The sequence below is a fragment of the Coenobita brevimanus genome, chromosome 57 (genome assembly GCF_032717465.1).
Source record: "Coenobita brevimanus isolate Jiangsu-jjx chromosome 57, ASM3271746v2, whole genome shotgun sequence".
Classification (NCBI taxonomy): domain Eukaryota; kingdom Metazoa; phylum Arthropoda; class Malacostraca; order Decapoda; family Coenobitidae; genus Coenobita; species Coenobita brevimanus.
The window spans coordinates 14620427-14647769 of record NC_137010.1 but is presented as its reverse complement, the minus strand read 5'-3'; the positions used below and the strand labels follow the sequence as shown (position 1 = coordinate 14647769).

Genomic DNA, 27343 nt, shown 5'->3' with positions numbered 1-27343 from the left:
CTGTTCAGTATTATTCAGACGTCATGTAGGTCGATGTAGATGTGTGGTTTCCCAAGTCTTTAGCTCTTATAGTCAGTGCTTCAGCCTCGTAACCTAGAAATCGAGAGGGAAGGAACATGTTCCAAATGTTTATTTCAGTCGCGCGCGCGCGCGCGTGTGTGTGTATGTGTATGTGTATGTGTGTGTGTGTGTGTGTGTGTGTGTGTGCGTGTGAGAGAGAGAGAGAGAGAGAGAGAGAGAGAGAACATTTGTACAGTGCTTGAACCAGTGCACTAAAACAAATCCGTTGAAGTTCTTACCCCTTCGATACAGAACTGAGAAATTACAGTAAAATGATCTGGCAAAAGAAAACTTTAAAAACATAATAACAATAGATCACCATACTCCTTCCTTCTCGGTGCGTCTTAACAACACTCACTCTTCCTGTATCAATAGTGTGCACAGCAACCCTGCCCCGCTTGCATGTCTTGCTGTTTAAACTTGCCTTTTTTTTTTTTTTTTTTTTCATTTTTTGGTTGCCTTTTGGTATCTCCAAGTGTTCGAACGATTTTTGTGTAATTCTCATTCCATTTTGGCAACCGTGGAAGCGAAAGCAAAATTTTTCATGAAATGAATGAATTTTTAAAAAATTAAGCGGTGTCAGTATTAACATAATGGGATATGTGATAGCATCATTTTTTTAAGTAGATGTAGCACAATCAGTGGAGTTAAACCCTTACAAAATAATTTCATAGATGTACAAGAGACTGAACTGTATATGTGGCTGTTACAGTAATGATGTTTTAGCTCTTCATATAACACTACATTATTAATGATTACTTTCTCTTGTCTATAAAATATTTTGGTAAAGGGTGACCCAGCATTATAAATTCATTTATGTGAGACTTCATAATAATAATACATATGCTATACCAATTACTTTTTTTTTTTTTTTTTTTTTGCATGGGCATGATACAGTCCAGTTAATATAGTGAAGTGGATGTGACTGTTCACTAATTCATTTTTATTCTTCTCCCCCATTCCATTATTCCTACCCTGCCATTCCAATCCTTTCTCCTTTTTCCAATATTCTGTTGTATCTTATTCTTTTACTCTTTGGTTCCTTTGAATACCTTCTCCATGTCTTCTCTACTTCCTTTCTGTTTGATGTGTTCTCGTATTCCTGTGTTTTCTTCCGATTCCCTTCACGTCATCTGTACTTCGCTTCAATCTTTACTTCCATTTTCCGATTCTTCTCTCGCTGATTCGTTTTCTTCAACTGTCGGTATTTTTACCCATATTATATCTCAAATTTTCTCTTTTTCTTTTATTCATTACCTCTTCGTCATTGGTTTGTTACATCACATTTTTCTTTTTCCCCTCTTCTACTTTCGTTTCCTTACTTCCTTTGTCTTCTCCTGTCGCCATTTTTCCGCATACTTCCTTCCTCTTCCCCTACTCCTATTTCTTCCTCCCCTTCCCAACCCCCAAACCCCACAACATAGGAACGAGCGGACGTGGAGTGGAAGTTCGCGCGCAGCAAGTTGTGGATCAGCTTCTTCGAGGAGGGTGGGACCTGCCCGCCTCCCTTCAACATCATACCGGCACCCAAGAGTCTCTACTACCTCCTGCACTGGTTCTACAAGAAGTTCTGTGGCCAGACCAAATCCGCCAAGAAGGAACACATGCGTACGATCAGGGTGAGTGGGAGAGGCAGGACCGTATTGTAGGTGGTGGTGGTATTCTAGATGGTCGTTTTCTAGGCCGCATATTCTTGTTAGCTTAGGAGGCACTTAACACCTCTTCCTTAGCGATTAATTTCGCTTATTAAATCTTTCTACTTGTTTGTGTGCTATTTATATCTCCTTATTTACAAAATGGATTTCATAAATTACACAGAAGGGATTATTAGCGAGTTTTAGGCAGAAATAATTTGCTAAGAAAGAGGTGCTTGGTAACCTCCTTAGCCGACAAGAATACGACAGTTAGGTGACGTAGGAAACTTCGCAGCACCTCATCATTAACGATTTAGTTTGCTTCTACGCCTCGGCAATCTTCTTTAAATATGCTATGAATTTCCTTCCAGTATACAACTGGTTTACAAACATTATCATGTAAGTGCATATTTACGCACCATATCAAGAGATAAACGGACAAGGAAGAAGTGCATGGAAGCTTCTTCAAGAGACAGCAGTACGACCCTGAATTAATAGGGGTCGTATTCTCGTCATCTTGGGACGCTTTGTGGCACCTCTTCCTTACAGATGTAGACATTCCCAAAGGTATTTACGACCAGTTCTATTCCGTAACTACCATTTGTTTTCGTGGGATGCACAAGGAAAGGAGAGAACGGAATGTTTCAACATCTTTTGTCCGTTCTGCAAAAAGAAATCAGTGTTGCATCATGTAACAGGTCGTAAAGTTAGTTGGTGAATCTAGCAGTTGCTTTGCATATTACTGAGTAGGCTTATTATTATTGTCTTGTACACACACACACACACACACACACACACACACACACACACACACATTGTCGACGTGGATATATAAAAAAAAGCATACAAAGATACACTAACGTGTCAAATAATGAATGGGTAAGGAAGAGGTGCTGCAAATCCTTGTAAGCTGTTGAGAATACTGGCCTTGGTGGTATAATAGGCCTCGTAGCACCTCTTCCTTAGCTATTTATTTTGCATATTGCGCATTTACTTTCCTTGTATGTTATTTAGATCCTGTCCATGTCGACACAGTTCACATCAATAACAGGCAAGAGGAAACAAAGTTGTAATAGCACCTCAACGTTCTCATATTTATATTGCGTTAATGTCGATATAGTTTGTATCAGCATGACACGAGGATTTTCAGGTGTGATGTGCAGAATTAATTGCTAATGAAGAGGTGTTACGAATCTCCAAAGCCACTTGGAATGCGACCCTAAGAGAGAGAGAGAGAAAGACTGTATGCTTCCACGTGTGTTTATGTGGCGCTGTTTTCTCTGAGGCAACGCAAGTTATGTAGCGCTGCTTTTTTATCTCTGTTACCCTGTACTCCAGTGACATAGTTTTCATTTTATTCTTGTTACCTCCAGGCGATTTTGTATAGCTTCGGGGAAAAACTTTTTGAGTTGGAGGAGTTGAACATATCCATAATGAACTCCTTCGACACCAAAAGTGGAATAAAGTCTTTGAATAAAATCGTCTGTTAGTAACAAAAATATATTTTGAAAACTTTAAATACGTCACCGGATTGGGGGGGGGGTTCACATGATTATACATTTGATACTGATTATTCTGCAGCATTATAAGCCGTATTCTGAGTGGCATGAGACGTCGTAACACCTTTTTCTTAGCAATTTATTAAGCATATTACGCCCAAATACTCTCCTGTCATTATCTTTATATATATATATATATATATATATATATATATATATATATATATATATATATATATATATAACAGTTTCCTTCAGAAACGTGCACGAGAGTAAAAGGTGCAGTGTGCACAATAAATCGCAAAGGAAGAGGCGTTCCGATTCTCCAAAGCCAGCTAGAAATACGGCTCTGTGTTGAGTTTCATAACGTGGGTGCAAGAGAGGGACAGAAACCCGCTTGAATTCGGTGGCAGATTAGCTGTTTTATTCCTGCTACCTTCAGACGGTTTTATTCAGCTTAGGGAGACACAATCAGGCTGTGAAGGGGTTAAGAAAGATGGTTCTAATCCCGCCAACATTACTGGTTTCTTGCCATAGTTTAATAAAATCCCCTGAAGGTAGCAAGAATATAATACAATGAGGTCCTCGGGTTGAAGGGGTTGATGCGTTGACGTGTTTTGCGTGGCAGTGTTTGCTGAGTTGCTGTTTTATTACGCTGAGCTGTTTTTTTATCATTAATATTAATTTGCTTTTTTTGTCAGTTTATTTTCCGCTCAGTTTGATTAACCACTTCAGTCCGATGACTTTTTATTTGTTATATCCTAGTGAATAAAATTTAGTTTGAGAAACTTCTAACTGAAAGGGTTAGACATATGCTTCAGTAAGCCCTTCATTACTAGAATGTCGTCCTAAGGTGAATGAGCTCGTCTGGCAGTGGCAAGAATTGTGAATAAATAAAATAATAAATAAATAAAATGTCATCGGACTGAAGGGGTTAAGATGAGTGAAAGACCTGCTGCTGGTGAATGGATTTTGTTGCTATTTTCTCAGCCTGGCTGATGGAGAACAGGTCCTTTTTGTTTTAAGTGTCATTTTCTTTCCTTTGGTTTATTCCTGCACAACTTTACTGGGACGAAATGAAAGCCACTACCATAAGCGTCTCTGTGTTTGTTGGGACGTTACCACACATTAAGGGTGGTCCATAAACTGCGTCTTCCTGTCTTTTGTGCTTCGGGCACGGATCAGTCTGCTGGTGTGAGGAGCACGTACACTTTACTTATTTTATAACATTACTCATCACCCTTGCAGTCAGAGAATATTGTTATTGTTGAATACCCCCGTTCTATCCGCTAGAGCAGACCCATTAACCTCAGGCAAGAAACTGTTCCTCTAGGTCCATCCCGTGCAGTGAAACGATGTTCCCAGCGGTGGACTGCCTCTCACCACAGCAAGGCACAGGGAAGAGTGTGGAAGTTTGGTTCCTGGATGGACATTGCATTTGTGTCTCCACCCAATAAACAGGGATACCGTAGTAGGTTCTATATCATCTCGTTATTTGGTTATATGGTTACCACCCAGCATTGTAAATAGTTTCCTGGGATACAGGAAACCACTAGTCTTGTCATTCAACGGAGAACCACCTGAAATGGAAGAAGAGTACTAAAACGTGACAGGAAGGATGGGAGAAATAGGAAGATGGGACGAACTAGAATCCACAAAGAGTGACTGGGGTTATGAGACTTAGAAAATAATGAAGATACTGGTAATGCTGAGTGGGCCGTCCCCACAAGACACGAGAATTCAGATGCTTAATATATGGACCACCCTGTTTATGAGGTAAAGACGAATACCAGTTGGAGACAAGATTATTCCAAATCCATTTCGCCAGTGGGCTTTTTCAGAGGGATGCAGAAGCCCATTTGCAAAAAAACGGTAAGGAATCTAGTTTTGTCTCTAACGCGTATTTCTGTGTAGCACCCTTACATATGCCTCTGTGTCTTTGGCTGGCAGGGAGTAGCTAGTACATGAGCTGTCAGGTTATTTGTATATCACTTTTATCTCTTCTTGTGTTTGTGTACAGGCCAATAAGATGACTGGGAGATTCTGTACATGCAAGAGAGGCTTCTTAGTCACTTAATATGAGAGAGAGAGAGAGAATCTTACCGTAGCTGTATTTCGTGATACGTCAGTCAAAGCCCATTATGCAGTTGTCACTGTACTTATCCCAGTCGAATTATCGTTCAGTGTCTTTAGTTTTCATATGAAAGTGAATAACTTATTAGAGAAATGAAGGGGAGCAACATAACTCAGAGAAAGAGCATACTTGTTTAGTGTATATATCGGTATGATATCATTCAGGGTGATGGGATTTACTCTCTGTATACTTTCATATCCTTGTCAGCTTCAGCAGTTTCATCGTTAACCACTTCAGTTCAATGACGTTTTTGTTTCATTTCTGCATCCACAAGACGATTTTTTCAGTTCCGGAGAAACTTTCAACTGAGAAGAGTGTAGGTACAGCATTCATTGATCCGTCCGTTGCAGGAAGTCATGCTATCTTGAATACAGTCATCTGTTGGTAGCAAGAATAAAATACAAACTAACGTCCTCGGGCTGAAAGGAGTAATCTGATAGTCGTAATTTGTTGTGGAGTATGAGTGAGTGTTGGGACCATGTCTTGGGAATTAACTTCTTCAGACCTGTACGTATTTCTTCACCGAATTCTCGCAGTCTCCAGATGATTTTATACAGCTTAAGAAGGATCCCTCGTACTGTAGGGATTAATGAAGGCTATATCGAGCCCCTCCAACTCTCCACGTCTCCTCCGAGCTGAGTAAAATCGTCTGGCACTATAAAAAAAAAAAAAAAAAAAAAAATTAAGGGATTAGTGGAGCTTGTGTACGGTTTCCCTAATTACAGCCCCATTTTTAAAGCTTGGTTTTCTGACTTAGTCGTCTGTTTTTGCCTTGTTTCTAGTAAGACGGCTTTGATTGGCGGCTTCTGTGTGACCACTCTGAGCCATTTTTATTCTTGCTGATACCGGGCGATGTTGTTCAGTTTAGAACGACCCCCAGATTTTGAAGGAGTTAGTGAAGGCTGTATCTCACCATTCCCGCTCGAAAAGTCTGCCCTAAACTGAATAGGACGACTATTTACAAAAAAATTACGTAGTCTGAATAAGAGTTTCGTGAATTTTGGTGCTAATATATTGCAAGACATGAACGTACGGAATGGAGGAAAAATGTGTAACAGCAAGGTTTAATTTACTTCATTAATCAAGTATTTATATTCACCATCACACGAATTTATTATTTAAGTTGCAAATTTTGCTGAATAAATGGCTTTGATTCGTGGTTTTCTTAGCAATATCACTGGTTATTACGCTTATTTAATTGGCCTCTTCAGTATTTCCCCTCCATTAATTATGTAGGAAGAGTGCGTTGTAGCAGTGTGAGTAAAATGATTATTCGTGTAGTATCGTCCGTATCGTTTATAAAGGCTCCAACATGCTTGCAAACGTCGGCCTTGGCCACTTCATGGCAATTCTCCACGCTGCTCGATCCTTGGCCGCCACCATATTCAGTCCCTTATTCCTGAGGTCACACTCCATGACCTTGTCGCAGATCTTCTTTCGGCGGGTAAATTCGCATTGGCATTATAAATTTGTTTCAAGCGATACTTCCGATTTTACTTAATAATGATATAGTAATATGCAAAGAAGAAATGACGAATGCCTATCGACTGTATGAAGGTCATTAAGACAGGTTTTACCAAGTCCCATTCTTCCCCTAGAATATGATACACAACAGTCGAAGTCATAGCCAAGTTCCCAGTCGCACTGCTAGATGAACAAGGATATAAGGATAACAAAATTCGTCAAAAAAAAAAAAAAAAAAAAAAAACGGCCTAGGAATCGGAGAGTGGCTTTGCAGCATACGGATTGGCTGTGCTCACCTTTACCCCACTGGCATGTGATGTGTTACTGGTTTGTGATAAGGTCTGCTGGTACAGTTTCTGGTACTTTGTAAGTTTGTGTAAATGATGACTAAAACAATGATTTCATTAAATTCATTCGATAGCTAAACCATAATGTTCACAGTATTTACCGGTATATATATATATATATATATATATATATATATATATATATTATATATATATATATATATATATATATATATATATATATAAGTACTGAGATGTTTATACAACTCATAGAACCTGGAGACGAGACTGCCTTAAACAACCAGTTGCAATTCTGTAATCAGTGGACAGTCCAGACACATTCATACAATCATAGTTCTTGGTTGCTGAAATGGAAATGCTCGTTCTGTTATACGATTTAACGAACTACTTGCTTCACCTTGTTAAGTACTTGTTAGGCAGCAACGAAACAACCTGTAGACTAAATACCTGTATTAAAACAAAGAAGTGAAAGTTATTTTGATTATTTTACAAAATTTCTTTATTCCCTTGTTTTCTGTTCTCTTTTCCTATTTATTCTTCTACCTTCCCTGCTCATTTAGCATTCTTCTCTTGCTGTTTCATTTCCCTGCGTTCTTCATACCTTCCTCATTTTTTATATTCCCTTCCCCCTTCAGTCTTCCTCTCTTCCATCCCCCTTCCTCACTTTACTACTTCCTTCCTCTTTCTTTCATCTTCCTGCCTTCTTCAGTCCTCCTTCCTTTACCTTGTGTCCCATTTTCTCTCTTCTTTGTTTTTTGGACTTTCATCCCTTTTGTTTCCTCGTCCTTCCTTACATTCCCTCTGTCTTGTAATTCCTCCTCTCCCTTCTCCAAGTCTCTTCCTTATTCGTAATCCTCTGTTCCCCCAGCCTACTTTCTCTTCCTTCATCCTTCCTCTTTCTTACTTTTCTGTTCTCCCTTAGTTCTTTCTCTTCCTCCCTCTCTCTTCATTCTTACTTCATTGTTCCTCCTCCTCCTCCTCTTCCTCCTCCTCCTCCTCCTCTTCCTCCTCCTCCTTCTCCTCCTCCTCCTCCTTCTCCTCCTCCTCCTCCTCCTCTTCTTCTTCTTCATTATTGAGCACAATTCTAAAAGTTCTGCGTCAATGGAAGAGGATAACGAAAAGAGACAAAAAGAAAAAAATCATGATACAAGAGTATAATCAAAGGGAAGAGTAAAAGAAAAAGAAGATAATTAGTTGGATGGAGTATTATATGATCAGAAAATGTAACGAAAATAATTAATCAGAAGCTGATTAGAGAAAAGAGAATTGCCATTTAGGGTCCATTACCGACTCAGCTAAACAAGATCGTCTGGCGTTAGCTAAAATAAAATACTAGTGCTGTTGCGACCATGCGAGGGTTTTTGAGGCAAGTATTAGCACTCTCAGGCTTCTGTGACTAACTCTCAACTGGAGAACATCGTCTGGTGTTAGTTGAATTGGTAGGAGAATTGTTCCGTCTGTGAGAATTAAGTTTGCTATAAAAATAATTGATTAATTATAAACAATCGAGAGAGAAAATTTTGGATGAAATCTTAAAAACAAGCAATGATAAAAGAGGGAAGGAAGAAATAATAAAGAACTAGCACCAAACCACGAGATGGCAAGGCTATATGGGACCAAGGTAGAGGGTAACAGGAGAATAATTACAGTAAATTATACACAAGATGTGAAGATACTGTAGAGTCGGCGTTGACAGCTTTGCCGTTGGCAGAGTCGTCGTTGATAAAGTCGGCTAGAATTACAATATGTGGATGACCCTATCTGAAGGGTAGTGGATTCCAAGCCCCATCACCCCCTCGCTTTTAGTCGCCTCTTGTGACACGCAGGGAGTACGAGGGTAGTAACATGCTTCATCTGTACCGAGGGGATCCCCCTACCCTAGGATGGAAAAGACAAGGGAAGATTAACCACACTGAAGATCATCATTATCATCATCATCATCATCATCATCATCATCATCATCATCATAGTCCCATTTCCCACAACTACATTGGAGAGAAGGAATCCAGAAGCAGGAACAGATCACAGTAAAAGAAAAACAAATCAAACGTGAAAAACAAGAAAAAAATTGCGTTCCCTTCTGCGGGTTCAGCTGTAATTTGTTGGTATTCGTGAAATATGTGGACGACGGAAGTTTGTTGATCGGAGAATTTAAGAGTGAGTGCGTAGATCGTATGGTCATTACAGAAGACAGATATAAGTAGTGAGGTGAGAAGAGCATGCCCAACGTGTATTGGTTTAAGAGCAGATGTGGAAGGCTAAGCAAGAGATGGTAGGGTATGGAAAATGAATGTGTGACAGAGAACGAGGTGTAGATGGGGAAGAAACTTAATATCTGACAAAGTATAGATGTGGATGGATGAACTAAGTAGGCTGTGGATATATAGAGGACAAGAGTTTCACCACTTTAGGGAAATGGTAGGTGGCTTGACTATCCCAGTAGTGGTATTTGTCCTACTTTGTTTTTACCAGTTCTGAGATTCTACCCACTTCATGTGCAATATATTGGGAAGATGGTTAGAATGATGACGATTGTTTATTATTAGTATTAGTATTACCGTTAGTACTGTATTAGTTTCTTTATAACTATTATCCTCCGACTTTCATTCACTTAGGTAAAAGAAAAAAGAAAAAAAAGCCAATCACAGTGTTAATTCATTGCTTTAGAATTGTTTCATTCAGGTGAATATAGTCATCCGACGTAGGACAGAATAATTTACACATGTGACTGTCGTTCTAAAACCATTAACCGAGTTCATTTTTAACATATAACCTTATATTTCCCCTTAAATGAATGTTATCATGTGGCATTGAAGGGCGATTATAGCTGTGAAGTTAAGGAAGGTTATTTTATTTTAACAACCGTTTAAGTGAGAATCATCATCATCATCATCATCATCATCATCATCATCATCATCATATTATTATTATTATTATTATTATTATTATTATTATTATTATTATTATTATTATTATTTTTATTATTGTTATTGTTATTGTTATTATTAATTCTTAGTTATGAAAAATCACAGATGTTTAAAAAATAATTTTTAAGATGCTATCTATCTATCCATCCATCTATCTATCTAGATAGATAGATAGATAGATATGAAGCCTCTGTGGTACAGTGATAGAGTGTGCGTTTCGCACGGTGGTGGACGAGGGTTCGCCTCCCGCCAGAATTGTAAAAACTTTGGGAATCGTTCACCGAGCCACTTGCTACTTTGGCGGACATAAGGGGTGCTGTGGTTGAACCAGTGTCGCATACTAGTATGCCTGCACCCAATCGGCTTAAGGCGGGCCGATTACACTTGGTTCACAGACTACACACACATCCGAAGTCACTACAACACCACAATTACACTTACAAGCACTTCTCACACTACTTACAGTCTCTACCAGACAGCCTACGCCACTTGGTAGAGATACAGTACATTGGCTGTATCGTCCCTGCTTCGGTAGGGATAGGCCAGTCCTGTAGTGGACCTCAACGGCTGATTTTATATATATATATATATATATATATATATATATATATATATATATATATATATATATATATATATATATATATATATACAGTATTCACCTGTATATCACAATTGAATCTGTCTTGGAAGTTGCGATTTCATTCAAATTTTATTCAGGTGTTACCGTACTGTAGATTTTTTTTCGATTACTTTAATAACTGCATGTCTGCAAGTCATTTCATATAAGCCTATACAAAGGCCTAACTATGTGTTTGTTGGACGTTTTCAGTCATATCTTTATAGTACATGCATCATTTCTGACTGTCAGAATTATGTTTGTTTTGTCTGTCAGGATGCAGCAAGAAACAGACGAAGCACAGTTTTCCTCTGAATATTTTTCGTCGTAAAATTCAGTGAAACAGAGCCATCAACACTTTCAGTCAGATGATTTATATGTTTTATTCCTGCTGTCTCCAGACGGTGAAAGAGAGTTTCTGAGATGGAAGGGTTAGCCACTACAGGGTGCTCTGATAAAGTGAATGGAGACCTTTGATAATAGCAAGAATAAAATAAGAATGTCGTCCTCGGACTGATTGTAATACAGTGGCACTTGCTTTCCCAGCCTTTACAGATTGTTATTTGCGGTGACTTCTGGAGAATGTTGTTTACTGGTTGTTGTTGCATTCTCATTTGTTACTGTATGGCCAGAACTTGGATTCTCATAAGATTTTTTTTTTTTTTTTATGGTAGTTGCTGTTCCTTACTCACTTTTTTTCATCTGGTTACATCTTCGACTTCCATCAACTTATATTGCACAGAGTTGTTGTTGTTCACTCACATGGTTAGTTGTTCACGGATGGTTAGATCAAGAATACCTGTACTGACTCTTGTTATTGTTGTTTTCATTTTAGAAGTTCATGATCACTCTCATTTGGTTATCCACTTGCTGGTGTATTCATAGTTGGTGTGAATTATCGCATCTTCCTCTGTGTGTGTGTGTGTGTGTGTGTGTGTGTGTGTGTGTGTGTGTGTGTGTGTGTGTGTGTGTGTGTGTGTGTGTTTCCTCATTCTGGCTGATAGATACCAAATTTTCATTGTCATATTGCACTTTTATTGACTTCTCTCATTTGTATATAGGTATTGGGTAGTTCTGCTTCCTTTACATTCATCTTGTCTTCCCCTGTTTTCGAAAAGTTTGTTACCAGATATGATTTTGTACCTGTGTTCCTTCCTTGTGGGTATGCTTAGTTGTTCTAATTGCGTAGCCTCCGCATTCAGAATGGTCTTACCTGAGTTAGTTAAACCCGTATAGCGTAGTTAAACCCGTATAGCGTTGGCTGGAATAAATTCAGGTGAAGTAATGGAGGGTTTCAGATTAATTCTGTTGTATCATGTAATCATTATAAAATTATGGGTTTGATAGGTATTGCTCTCTCTCTCTCTCTCTCTCTCTCTCTCTATCTATCTATCTATCTATCTATCTATCTCTCTCTCTCTCTCTCTCTCTCTCTCTCTCTCTCTCTCTCTCTCTCTTATGAAATGGCAGTATTTAAGACACCCTACGTCCGAAACTGTGTTTGTGGGTAGAGTCAGGCGTAAGTTGTAGGTTACGTGAAGGCATTTCCTGAGGGGGCGGAGGGAGTTTGCCCGGAAATAAGTACTGTACCACCCAAGTCCAAATGTTAGTTAATATACAACAGAATATATTTTCTCCATTTCATTTTGCCAGTCGTATCGGAGAAAATCTGATGCTGTACTATCTTAGTATGTAGTACTAAGTATTCGTAGTACACCAGTAATAGGAGTATGTAGACAAATAACTTTTTATTCTTAAAATGTCATGTTCAAAATTTGTATTCACATGAACACCGATAATGTGTAACGAATATGTATCAGATCAAACAGAAAACAAATCATTTAACTCTCACTCATTAAGGAGACTGCTTTCTTAATACTGCATGCATTCGAATTGCTTTGAAAGTAATTGCGATTAAACTACGTGCATCAGTAGCCTCAACCACCCGAGGGATGTACCGTGAAAAATCAACAATGATCCTGAAAAAGACACATTCTCCCTGTCCTGGGCGGGCGGCAGCAGCCCCAGACCCCTGCCCCTTAAGGGTATGAGTCAGGTCTTCAAGTATCATAAAGGCGTTGTTGTCGATGTTCAGCAGTTAGGTGTGAACTTGCGTTATTGTCGTCGTGGCGATTTAGGTAAAAAAATTTAATGTAACCCAGATATTATAGGCCTAGAGGGGGGTGGGGGGAATGAAAGAGGAAAGAAAATGGCGACAGATGAAGAGAGAACAAGAGTGAAAGTTGGCGGAATGAGACAGAAAATCGAATGGAAGTGCAGGGAGTGAAAGAGAAAAAGCAGAAATGCGAAAGAGTGGGTATCTATAAGACAGAGTGAACTGCAAAAGAGAAAAATTAAAGGAAACAAGTGACAGAGAGAGAGAGAGAGAGAGAGAGAGAGAGAGAGAGAGAGAGGAACTGGAAGAAGGAGAGAGAAGGAGAGAGAAGAGGGGATAGAAGGAAATATCTTTTTATCACAAAGATCATTTATAAATTATTTTTTCCAGTATTCTCTAACACTTTTTTTTTTTTTTTCGTTACTGTATTCAGCTACAGAACAATTTTACTTTTGTTCGTACTACCGTCTGATAATTTCTTTAGCCCAGGAGAGGCTTTTCGAACGGCAAGACTTAAACGCAGCCTCCTTTAACCCCTACACCACGAGAAGTCTCCCCTTAAATGAACAAAAATCGTCTAACGGAAGCAAGATGGAAATGTATCAGACGTCATTGGGTTGAAGGGGTTAAAATATCTCATGAAGCAACGTGAAACTTTTATGTGTAACCCTTAGATTTGTTTTTAGTTTGTTTTGTTTATCATGCTTTCTTGCTTGCCTTATCTGCTTCTTCGTTTTTTCTTTTATTTCGTTCTCTTCCTTTGCCAATTCTAATTTTCTTTCATATTTGTACAGTTTTATCTTGTACCTTTTCCTATTTATGTCATTCAATTTTTTACATATATTGTACATATGTATGTATATATTCATGCTGATATCCACAAGGAAAATGAAACACTAAATATCCTGAGCGCATTCGTGTATTCACGTCTTCAGGGGAGAGCTTTCTTTGAAGATCTGAATACACGGAAGCCCTCTGGATATTTCGTATTTCCTTTTCCTTGTGGATATCAGCATTTATATGAATCACGTGTTATTAAGTGATTTAATTGCATGTACATATATTCATAAGTGCAGTGTGTACGTACACACACACACACACACACACACACACACACACACACATATATATATATATATATAGTTTTCATTATATTTACATTAGTCTTTCTTTCCTGGAGCATTGTATACGATAATTTTGTATTTCGACTGTCTTCCATTCTTACCAGTACCTCTGCGGTCGATAGTTCGTTTTCACTGCCCCTAAGCTGTCACAACCAAACCACATCTTGCTAAACTAATCAACACTAATTACCTGACTTGGAATCTCTTCCCCTAAGTTCAGAACCCAGTAGTGTTGAATGATTATTGGCCGGGATTGCTACTCATCCCCTTGTCTCAGCACCGTGGTTCCCGGTTACATTTTTGTTTATTCTTGCGTATGCCAGATAGTTTCACGTGTATAAAACTTAGAAACAAAATGTCGTTTAGGAGTTATTAGTTATCTATAGTAAGGTGAATGAAACCGCCAGGAGATGGGAAGAATAACATGAAGTACAAAAATACTAGATGCATGAACTTCAGAGCCCTTTGGTTAATGGCCTTGGTGTGTGTGGTGTGGTGTGAGAGGACGGTATGGTGTGTTGTGTGATGTGCTTTGGCGTGGTGTGGCTTCGCTAAAGTCGTCAGGAATGAAGAACTCGGTTTCCGAAAATCACTAGTGACAGACAAACGGACAGAGCCGTTCCTGGAGATGATCCCGCATCCACGGACTCAAACGGTCTCCCACCACTTCGAGACGACTCCCATAAGCAAAAATATATGAATTACGAGACAGAGGTGGTCGTATATTTGATCCTCCTGCAAAATATTGTATTAAAAGGTAGTCATTCAACAGTTTGTTTTCTCCGACAGGAAGAGTATTTTTTCACCCCTGTTTATTTGTTTGTATGTTAACAAGATTACTCAAAAACTAGAAGAGAGTTTTGGGCCAGGTTTGGTGGGTAGATAGCCCATGTCCCAGGGAACAATCCATTAACTTTGGGACCGATCCCTTGATGGTGTAGCGGTTAGAACGCCCCGATCGGAGTTACAGCCTTGATTACGCGAATATTTGTTCCCCAAGAAATGACTGGATATTTTTCTCCCCGACAAGGAGAGTATGTTTTCACCCGTTTGTTTGCTTGCTTGCTTGTCTGTTAGCTTGATTACTCAAAAACTAAAGGAGAGATTTGGATCAAATTTGGTGGGTAGATGACCCATGTCCCAGGGAACAATCGATTAACTTTTGGGACCGATCTGGATCGTATTACAGATTCTGGATCCGGAAACACTTTCTGCGAAACCCTGATCATTGACAAGAATCTCTTACCCATTATGAAGAGTGGTTTAAGGATTACGTTGCCATTGTCGGAGAGATGCGCTTTACTGAGTGACCTTCTAGTTCATCCTGTAAATCTTAGCTTCGAGATGGACATGGTCTTAAGGCGGTAGTTCTGCAAAATTACATCTCAGTTACGGGAGGGTCGTAAGTTCATTCCTTCTGTAAAATAATTTCTTAGTTACGAGAAGGATTTGGTCGTAGAGTTTGTGTTGTGAATACGGACTGAGGCTGGTACAAATATTGCGCTGAAAACCTGCACGAAAATTGGGCATTGGAAACCGATGCGCCTTATCCTTAATTTCTCCTTCCTTCCTTCCTGCTTTCCTTCCTTCCTTCCTGCTTTCCTTCCTTCCTTCCTTCTTACTTTCCTTCCTTCCTTCTTTCTTTCTTTTTCTCTTCTTTCTCCATTCCAGTCTGTCCTATTCTCCTTCAGGTCTGTCTTGCTTGTCCTTTCTGTTTGCTGCTGTTTTACTTATCATCATCATCTTCATCAACAGTCATCATCATTATGGTCTCTTTCTTCTTTCTCTTGCTGTTATATTTTCGTAATTCTCCTTCGCCTCCTCCTCCTCCTCCTCCTCCTCCTCCATTCCATTTCTTCTTCTTCATCATCATCATCTCACAATCATGTTTATGCTGCGCCAGGATCATCATGCCCGCTTGCCCATCTATTTGCATACTTTAGTTTTATGTTCAGGCTTTGTGTGTGTGTGTGTGTGTGTGTGTGTGTGTGTGTGTGTGTGTGTGTGTGTGTGTGTGATCAAACAGAGAGAGAGAGAGAGAGAGAGAGAGTGGGGGAGGGGGGGGCCTGAGGGAGAAGAGGACGAAACGAAAGAGAGGGCTGGGAAAGGGGAGGAGAAGAAGAGGAAGAATGGAAGAGAGAGGGGGGAGGGAGAAGGTGTGTGTGTGTGTGTGTGTGTGTGTGTGTGTGTGAAAGAAAATAAAGACTGGTCCTATGCACTATATATATATATATATATATATATATATATATATATATATATATATATATATATATATATATGTACAATATATGGGTCGGTATATTAAAAGTGCACGGACAGATTCATTTAGCTAACAGAATGATGTACCATAGCCAGTGAGGTAGGCGATTTGTGATGGTGGTTGTAGTTGTGGTAGTGCTGGTGGTGGACGTAGCTTCAGCGTAAATGATGTGCTTAAGCCCTTCACTCCGATGACGCTGTTTTTATTTGGGTCTTGCTACCTTCAAACGAGCTGACTCAGATATGGCGAGATTTTTCATTACACCTTTCAGTGAGAGGGGCCGTGGCTGAGTTGAATAGAATGTGTGGAAGTAGCAAGAATAAACCCACATATCATTTGATTGAAAGGATTAATTAATAGTAGCCAGAGTGTCATCAACAGCTAAACAAATCATCTTTATTAAGACAGGAGATAGTCTGGTAGTTGTAGTAGTGTTGGTAGTTGTGGTGGCGGTCATTATCAAGTTTAGTTGCGCAGTCAGTTTTGTCGATATCACACAAACCAAACCTAACAAAACAATACCAGGCCATGAAAGCCACATATTTTGGCACTAACCTTGGCATATCTCGGCCCTAATAAAAGAACGAAATACAAAAAAAAGTGGCTTTTATGATTAAGTTAGCTGTTTCTAGGTTTGGTGTGTAAGAAATGTAATAAATTCTGCTTTAACCCTGACATCCCTCCATCCCAACCGTGATAATTAATAATAATAATAAATAAAGTTGGATTGTCTCGTTCGGTTAAGTATATAATTATAATATGTCAATCAGACAGCGCAGCTAACCTTAATAATCACCGTGGTTACATCCTTGGTTCATCCACATTAGCCTCACACACCCGGACGTTCTGTTCTTTGCAGAGGAAGGCTAGACAAGCAAGCGAAAGGGAAGTAAGGTATCAGGTATGTTTGTTTTAGACCCACTTTCAAATCTTGCTCTAGTTTTCTCTGACTCGTATTTCGCCCACGTTTTCTATTATTTGTTACTTCCTCTTTTTTTTTTTTTTTTTTTTTTTTTTTTTTTTTTGCATTCGTGGTGTGTTCATAGAGCTAGCTTGTCTTCTCTTACTCTTGTGATATTATTCAGTAATCTTTTGCCTCCTCCACTGTTATCGTGAACGATTCTTAGTTTTACTTTTTTTTTTTTTTCGTATACAGTCCTTTCCCTTGTTTATATATTTTCTTTGCCTCTTCATATACTTAATCTTTCGCTTAGTCTCTCCGTCATTTATTTAGTGTATAATGTTATACTTGCTTCTTTTCCTGTATGCTTTGCTTTCTATAAATAAGACTGATCAATAAGAATGATAAACATAGGTGATGTTAAATAATAACAGCGTATGAATATAAAGTTTTCCAGATTACTTCATTATTTAGTCGTCTAATGTTTTGTGACTGCACATGTAACTTCTGGCCATATCCTAGGTGGTATGGTCGACTTCGGAGCATCTCTTCCTTGGCGGTCTGTTTTGTACATTACACCTTTAACAGTCTCTTGTATGTTATTCATAGAGTCCTTAACTGCCAACGTAATTTGCATTAATAACACACAGGATGTTAAAATGTAATACATAGAATAAATCGCTAAGGAAGAGTTGTTACGAAATCTCCAGTGCCACTTAGTATAAGACCATTATTCTTATGCGCTTCTTTTGTTCTCCAGGCATTTGTTTTCATATCTCCCACTGAGCTCCATAATATGGAAAGGCTATCTCCGCCGCGGTCGTGTGATTTTGGCCCCCATATCGAAACACCAGCACACATTCAAATTCAAATACTTTATTCCCACTAAGCAGTGGTTATTAATAAAGGTACACTCGTCGCGTATAATATGAAAACATGTATGGTTTATGATTTTTTCTCTGCCTAGTTGAACGAATTATATCGGGTACATTTAGCTAATGAGTATAAAACAACGTCATAGGTTGTTGCAGTGCAGAACTTACCCTTTATGGCACTATCCATGTCATGAAACCAAATGTCCTGATTGATAAAGGCCGGAAGAAACATGGAAACACCTACAAGACAGTGTGTACAGAAGAGAAGAGGACATGGAGAGAAAACTGGAGATAAATGGGCGCCTTTTAGTGGCCTCATTCATGCAGGAAATGAGGACAGTAATGTTATAGAATTAGCAACAAAATATATTTCTTATTTGTGAAATGTAATGCCATATCTCTTTGATGATTTCCTGTACCCACTTTTGCATCCAGAAACTACACAGCCGACCATGGCACTATATATTACGGAATCAACGGCTGCTTTTAAAAACCCAACGAATACCTCAGTTCAAAAACCGTGGGCAATGGGGCATCAGGCGAGGTGTAACATGGCTGCCACTACACCAGCGCCGCCCTGGCGGCGGCTACAAGTTACGCTGTTACCCATGAGAAAGCCTCATCATATAATAGAGCTCAGTGGTATCTCCTTTTCAGCCGTTTTTCTCTCGTTTTCTTTTGCGACGTCCTTTTCCCCAAATTGTTAATAGACTTTTTAGTTCCATTTTTTTTTTTTTTTTTTTTTTTTTTTTTTAGAAATTCCAAATTTCTAAATGCTGGAGCAATCACAGAAGGCTTTGTTCGCTTTAATGCTGCCTTTTCTCTGCAAGCCAAACTCCCCACCTCCAAAGGACTATACTCGTTTTGCTTAACCTGGTCTAAAATTACCATCATCAATACAAATTGACCAAAATATTAACCCTAAAACATGATGCAAGTCATGAAGACGTGCCATGAATGGGATGTAGAGCCATAATTCTATTCTTCACCCACTGAGCTACGTGAATTGAGCTACAACAGCGCCAAAATCTGTGCCAAGTTAAGGCAACAAGTATAGTTAATAGGATGTATATAGTAAAGTTGGTGAATCATATCCGAGGTAGCATTGGAGGCTTCGTATCATCTTTGCCTAGCGAATAATGTTGCATTTTACATCTTAAAATGATCTTAATGTTAGTTTTATTATCGACATACATTGCATTAGTAACAAGCAGGGTGATATTGGGGTGCAATTTTGTAGAATGAATCACATAGGATGAGATGCTACGTATAATACACCAAACATCAGAGTCTCGTAATGGAGACTTATCCAGAAATTTCGACCCGATTTTTACCCTCTTCAAAAATTTAATAAATAGTTTCAGTATGACTCAGTTGATCAGCTCACGCAACGGGTAAAACAAGACACGTTGTCTCATAATGTCTCAAACGTTTCGTTTTCATAATATGCTTTTAAAAGAGTAAAGGTCAATTAATATCCCTGGAAATAAAAAAGAACAATACCACGTATTTCCTGCAAGTCGTTAGTCGTTAGGGGAAAAATTGGAAATCTGTCTCTTTGTATTGACCTGTGGAATTTCGTTATCCCGCCTTCAACCACTGGTTATGTGAGCAGCCTTGTGTGACACCTGTGGCACAGGATAGTTGAAAACTTATTATGTTTACTATTATTATTTTCATGACATTATATTTTTTATACATTTTGTTTAACTTAAGATGGATAATAGAATTCTAACGGTCATCAGATGATCGCACAATCATAAATTCTCTTCAGCCACTCATGGCAGCATTTTATTTCACCTTTTCCTCAACCATCAATGCCAGAGGAGTGAATCCACCCGACTAGGTTTGGATAGTTCGTTTATTCATTATCCTAATTATTTTCTTCATCCTATCCTTGTTTCCAGTAGTAAAAATCGGTTAATATAAAAAAGGAAACACGAGACAAATAAAAACTTTCGACGAAGTGCCCAAGAAAATGAGTTCTACTTTCATTTACAGATCAGTCAGTTTATCCCTGCTTCCAGTGTTTAAAAATTTAAAAAAATAGGAAAGTTAAATAAGACAGGAAAATCAAGGGACGGAGGACCCAGGGAAATGTGGGCCGTTCAACAATCAGTCGGGCATCCGAAATGCCGTGCTCCCTCTGTGTATACTAATGCTCCCAACGAATGGCTTCCGTGATTGCACCCCCAACCCCTCACCACCCACACATTGCTGCCTGATTGGTGTCTAGTTTCACAAGTGGTTTTAGAAAATTTTGCTTCAATAGATTTATGGTTCAGCCAGTCTCACCAGAGTACAGTGGCTGTTGTATTCTTAAACTAACATGTTATCAGAAATTGGTTAACATGTAGTTAGGCCAGGCTAAATTTCATTTAGGAGGGAAAATATACCTAAGGCTTTGTATAATTAATTTTAGACCCAGATGCAAAATTACACATAAATACAAGCCTACAGAATTCGTATTCTGAGGTCTTTGATATAAAAAATAAACAAAAGTAATTATAAGACGGTCTTGAAGTAAATTAAATAACCCATGTTAGGATGTTTAAATTATGGAATCCAAGGTATCGGAAAAGAAGTATTTTTTAGAAGAAAAAATTACTCATATATATATATATATATATATATATATATATATATATATATATATATATATATATATATATAAAAGGGTCCCAGTCTATAGGATAAATGAACTTTGTTATCAAGAACTCACCGCTGTTTCAAGCGTGCTTTGTTTTGTCTTATGCTCTGGCAAGTGGCTGTTTTAGGGTAATGTGCTAGAAGCAAAATGCTTGTGATTTTGTACATATATTTTGTTGTGTAAAAAGGCCAGAGTTGTTCATGTGACTCCATACATTGGCATCTGCTTGTGTGATGTTGTATTGCAGTTTTGCCTTCCTTATATTTTGTTGAGAACTGTATTGGTATAATTTCTTGTGAAGTGTGCAGATACAGTATATCAAAACGCTGTGATTTCGTTATTTGTGATGTTTTAGTTGTACTTTCTGGTATGAGCTGTTGTGGACTGCTTTTGTTCAGTGTTGTGATTCGATGTTGTGTACATTTTGTGCTGTGTCTGTGTGCTGTATTATGTGGGAGAGAAAATGGTGGTGTTATTTGTGTAAGTGTGTGTTTTACTTGTTGTAATAATATTTCAGAGTGCCAGATTAACAATTTGAAATGCATTTCTTTTCAGGGATACTCTACTGGGGCAATATATATATATATATATATATATATATATATATATATATATATATATATATATATATATATATATATATATATATAAAGTCTTGTACGCGAGATATTTTTACGTCGACTTTCTGATCCTTATTTTTAAAATAATGTTGCGCCTTCTAAGAGCATATTGTTTTGTGTTTTTAATGCACTGAAATCTGCAGATGCATTTCATTTTGTACCTTTTTTTTTTTTTTTTTTTTAAGTATTATGAGGGTAAATTTGGATCATCCTTGCGTGTGTATTTCATAATCACGTTTATTTTAGTAAGTGGTTAGTATATAATTCAAAGGTCACTTTTTTCCCATTTTGACTTTGTTAATGTAATGTGCCAATGTTATGTAATAAGATTGTTTTCAGTTTTCAGAATCCTTTGAGTCTTGAATGTGAATGATTGAGCTTTTAGAGGATTAGTATACTCGTAGAATTTAGACCAGTTGGCATTTTTTACATCATATGCTTTTATTTATCTGTGAACTTTGTGGCGTCTTTTAGTTAAACATTATTCATATCTAGGAATTACACATGAAAATAGAATTACTGATGCACTTGTAACCACCGACCATGGTTGATTTAAGGATTTTGTGTAAGTGAATTGCCGTGCACATTTTTGTGACTGGTATGAAGAGAAACTAAAACATTTCATGGTTTTCCTTTAATTTTTATGGTACGTATAGTGTGCTACATAGCCACTAACCTGGTGCTGTATACAGTCGGGTTCAGAAGTTTCTTTAACGTCTTTCGACTACTCTGGCTGCCAAGCTTCAGTGCATTATACATATTACCGTTTTAGTGAAACTCATTACTTAGCGCGGAAGTACGGCTAAAGTTATCACAACAGACACATGATTTTGAATAACACGTTACAGATATTGGTCTATGGCGAGTTGGAGCTTGTTCGTCGAAATTTTAAAAGTTAATTATAACAGTCTGAGAACATTTGGCGTGTGTGATACCCGCTCAGCCCTTTCAACTGCAGATGGAATTATTTAATTTTCGATTATCCTTGGATATTTTAATAGAAATACATTTCAGCTAAATCTGCCACTGTGTTACTGTATGTTGAGTAAACTGCATAGATCGAATTTTAGTACTTGATATGCTTGACGGAAAAAAGAAAAAAAAAAAAAGTCCTCAGGGAATCACACACAAGCGATAAAGTCAGTGATAAGGGGTCTACACAGACTACAGCAAAATATCATAGTTTATGTTGTATAAACTATTTCGATTTTTTAAATTGATGATATAAATTTATGAAGTTGCGTGTTTGGTGAAATTCTGTACATATTAAACGACGTAAGAGTAATGCCAGTATGATTTAACTGACCCTAGTATTTTTTTTCTCAACCTAAATCTAATTACAGTCAATTTAGAATTCGATGTCCATTGCACCGGTTGTCGTGTTATGCTGTACCAAATATTCGTTGAAATCGGCATACCATCGATAATATTTCATTTATGTTTATTTATTTATTCGTTTATTTATTTTTTTTTGAGTACTGATTTTTCTCATGCACAGAAATTATTATTATTATTATTATTATTATTATTATTATATTTCAGATATAATAGTTCTAATCGAGAATTAGTTTAGTTTTGAATGTGAAAAGAAAATGTGTGCAAAATTAATGCAAACCCAGTAATAAAAAAAAGTTTTGCTTTTTTTTTTTTTTTTGTGCCTGGGAAATCTAATCCGAGTCAGCATATGAGTAGTTGTGTACTGTCACGTATTTTGCATAGTAGTATATAAGTTTTTTCCGGGATTGTTCTATATTGCTCCTATTCTAGTTAATCTTTCAGTACGGTGACGTCTTTTTAAATCGTTTTAGATAGTAGATTTTATTCAGCGAAGAGGTTAAACAAGTCTCCATTAACTCCTTCTAAAGCAATTATTTTTTTCTAACCTGACGAATATTTCTAATCCCTTTCATATCAGTTAATGGCCAGACGCAGTCAGATTATAGGATTAATTTGACTAGTAATTAAGGATACTCAGTCCTGCCACATAACTGCTTTTTATATTTCATGCAGCCAGAGGTCAATGTTTAAGTTGTGGAAGTTGCCCAGGTTCGTCAGGAGAAAATAACCGACTATACCAAATGTCTGCTAACCAGAATAAGACTGCCTCGGTAGCAGCATAAAGACGTCATCGCAGTGAAGGATAAGCCCTGTACTTCAGCAGACATCACAAAAAGTTTCAGTTTCCCGCCCAAAATTTAAATTCAATATAAATGTATGTTTATTTTTTTAAAGTCGTATTTTCGTTGGGTTAGATGTTGTAGCACGTGTTCATCAAAGATATATTTTTGCGTAAGAACCTATGCATTCCGATAAGATACATAAAACAGCAATAGAATTTTCAGTGCAACAATCAGAGTAATTAAGAAAGGAGGAAATTTCTACTGAGTGTCCCGTGCCAACGGGAATACGGCTCATTAACGATTAAATTATTTTCATATTTGTTTAGGTCACTTGAAAGCGTTTAGAGGTATATTGTAGCCATAATGGGAGAGTGAATCGAATTTTGGCGGGAACGCAAAAATGTAACTATGGGCTGTAGTTTGAGCGACACGGTGTACTACTGGTAAACTTGGCAGCACTCCTTCTTTAGCGATTTATTTTGCACATTACAGTTTAACATTCTCTTGTATGCTCCTTATGTTGATTCGATATAGACATACGAGTAGCATGCATCAACGACATACGGGAGAATGTTGAATTGTAATGCGCGAAATAAATCGCTAAGGATGAGGTGTTAGAGATCTGCAAAGTCACTCCAGAATACGACCCTACGGCAGAAATATATGGGGTGTGAGTCGTAGTGAACCTGTCTTGACCAGACCTTTTGATTAGAGATGTTTGTGTGTGAAAGTCTGAGCTTTAGTTTTAGATTTGATATTTTTCCATAATAGTACCTAGATCCTATCCCCCACCATATGTCTCCCCCCCTCCCTCCCTCTCTCTCTCTCTCTCTCTCTCTCTCTCAATGTCTGCAATCCATAAGGATATAAATTATTCGTTCCTTAGTGCCGATGAATCCATTCCTCCAAAATAACATTGCCTTAACAAATTTGGTCTTTTAAACTCTTCCTTCCAATAACTTACATTTAGTATATTATTATTACTTTCAATTCTGTTAACTTTAGTGAAACTGGTTATAGTGACGGGGTTAGAGACGCTCTCCATTACCCCTTTGCAGCCTGATTCTGTCCTTAAGCCGAATAAACATACCTGAACGTTGCAAGAAGAAATTGAAAATAAGTCACGGGACTGAAGGGTTCATCCACTTTTTCCTTCCATACCATTGTGCATGACTTAGACCTATTCCTCCCTTAAACCCATTCACTCATTCTAATCTTAAACCGTTCTCCCCGACGAAGCCCTGTCGTATTTTTTTTTTTTTTTTTTTTAGCTTTTCTAAAACCACCTTCACTCATGAAATGGTAGAATACGTCTCATGGAATAAGAAAAATCATCAGCTTGCTTTGCATAGCTTTCTTTACAACACGTACTTTTTACACAGTACACCAATGATCACAAAGTACTACAAAAATTATCGGAGTTCCATATACTCGTATACATACACTTCACGTATTTCTTATGTAATTTTATTTCAATGGCCCTGAATACTGTATATCTATTACACAATTAGCAATGTTGTAAAATCAGCATACGCACACCGAGAAGTTGCCGTAGGCTGACCAGCGGTGGCGAGACGTGAAAACTTAAGAGCGAGAGTGCGGGAACCTCTCTTGCCAGAACCAGAACCATCTGATTTTAAAGGCTGGTGGGAAAGGACAGACAGTACACTTGCTGCAACAAGTATCGATGCACACTTCGTGCTAGACGATCAAACACCACTGGTGATGGCTTTTACAAAATGCCTGATGATTACACCTCACGTTTGTAAACCTGCGTTCATACAGATGTTACATACTGTTTGCTTGTGATATTTTCTAGTGGGTATTGTTACTTTATAAATATTTAGACGATAACAGATTTACCTTCTTGGGACATCATGAGCTATACTGATCATTTAGGATATCATCGTCTTCATCTTTTGTGGGGAACGTTTTGCAGCTAGGGGTGCTGCCTCAGACCCCATTTGATATACACATACATCACCAGGTGTGGAGAGGCTAAGCTCATTCAGCCATCCTACCTTTTAATCTGTTCTTCCCTTAAACGCTTCCTTTTCCTAACCAGGTTGCCTTCCTCTTGCAACTGAGCCAGTTGACCATTCTCCCTTTAATGTTCTTCTCTTTCCCTTTAACGTGTTTCCTTTCTTTAAACTAGTCTTCCTTTCTAAAACTAGTTTCCCATCTCTCAAGATAATTCTTTCCTTAAATCCATTGTTCTTCCTCCCTAGATGATGCTTACATTTTTTCCCCTTAGATTAGTGACCATACCTTTAAACCAGGTCTCACCTGTACCGGTTCTGTTTTGCTCAAAACGCCTTCCCCTTAACGTTTGTAACCGGAGACAACCCACCTTAGCTGATGCCGTTAGGTAGCTGAACTAGAGTAAACAAGGCTTTATTGGAATGAATGGATTAAAATGATGCATCTTCCAGTTAACATGGATTGTCCCAGTACCATGATTAGTGTGAGGATGCCCTTTTTATTTCTTCTAGCCATTACCAGATTTTGTGTAACTTAGACGGGACTCTCTTGGGCTGAAATGGTTAGAAACAATTTCCGTTTAATACACCACTTCTCCCTAATTAGGTTCTCGCACCATATGTTTGTGTTACTTCGCTTAAACACCTTGTCCCTCCATTAAACCGGGTCTGGTGCCCATGACTTGACGCTCCTCCGTTGTCACCGGGTTGATCCTCTCCACACACCTTCACCTCTCCATGAACCGGTGTTCCTCTCTCCCCGTAGAGCATCATGCGCAATCTGGTCCGCCGCTACGTGACGGTGGAGCAGCGCAAGGCCGAGAACCAGGGCGTGACTGAGGACGACGTGAACGAGATCAAGCAGGACATATCGGCCTTCCGGTGCGAGTTGGTGGAGATCCTGAAGAACGCTGGCATGAACACTTCAACGGCCACCTCAACAGGTCCAGGTATACACCCTCGCGGCAGTAAGTTTCGCCCTCCCTGTCTTGTTTACCTGTTGTTGTCTGTGTGTGGGTCCGTATTCTCGTTTCATTTAACCCCTCCACTACCACTGTGGCTCAACATTTTGGCGTCTGCGTACTGAAGGGGTTAAGGAGGAGCTTTTCGTTACACTTCTTCCTGAGTCATTTTATTCTGCTTAATACATCATAACCACTTTACCAAGATGTCGCATTATTTATCTTGTTCTCCCCACTACCTGATGATTTTGCTCAGCTTAGGATAGACTTCCGCGTTGAGGGGTTAGATAACTTAGTTTTACCCTATCACTGTTAGAGGTCCTTAATAAGTTGAGTTAAATTATCTGGCACAGCAAGCATACAATACAAGAATGCATCGTCAGACTGGAAGGGTTAACATTCTCTATTATGTTACGAATGCAAATTATGTCGTTATCAGAAAGATATAAGTAACATAAGAGAGCACAGCTAAATGTACTATGCAGAATGAATAGCCAAATAAGAAGTGTTACGAAGTCTGCCTGGCCAGCGAGAACACGGGCCCTCTCCCTCTCTCGCTCACACACTCTGGGTCGGTGGTCCGCGCCTTGACGCAGTGATGGACGCACCGACTCGCCTCCCACTGTCCTCTGCGGGATGTTTCGGTCCGGCCGTGGCGTGGCGACTGATTCGGTTTGGTTCGGCTCGGTTTTGAGGCCGATTTAGTGGTTTTTACTTTATTTATGTTTGTTAAGAATGTTCTTTTATTATTTAGATTCTGTTCTTAGGCTGTTTTGTTGATTGCTTTTACTGTATTTGTGTATTCAGTTGTGGTGTTATTATTATTATTATTTTTATTATGATGATGATGATGATGATGATTATTATTATTATTATTATTATTATTTATTGTTTGTTTAATTCGTAGGCTGTTTTTTATTAGACTTTATGTATTATTATTATTATTATTATTATTATTATTAATATTAATATTACTGTTTTTTGCATTTCTGCTACTGCTACCGCTGCAACAAATTCCACTTTGTGTTGATCCTTTTGTAAAGTTTTGGTGGCATTATTATCATTTATTTTGTTGCTGTCACTAGAAA

General features: G+C 38.3%; 1 protein-coding gene across 1 annotated transcript in view; it reads left to right on the top strand.

Moving 5' to 3' along the window:
• The window catches only part of LOC145401902 (transient receptor potential-gamma protein-like), a 151296-nt gene that overhangs the window by 101002 nt on the left and 22951 nt on the right, over nucleotides 1-27343 (top strand). The window contains exons 15-16 of the mRNA XM_080274008.1: nucleotides 1485-1679; nucleotides 26060-26261. Coding sequence (XP_080130134.1) covers nucleotides 1485-1679; nucleotides 26060-26261 — 397 coding nt within the window. The remainder of the gene's footprint in view (nucleotides 1-1484; nucleotides 1680-26059; nucleotides 26262-27343) is intronic.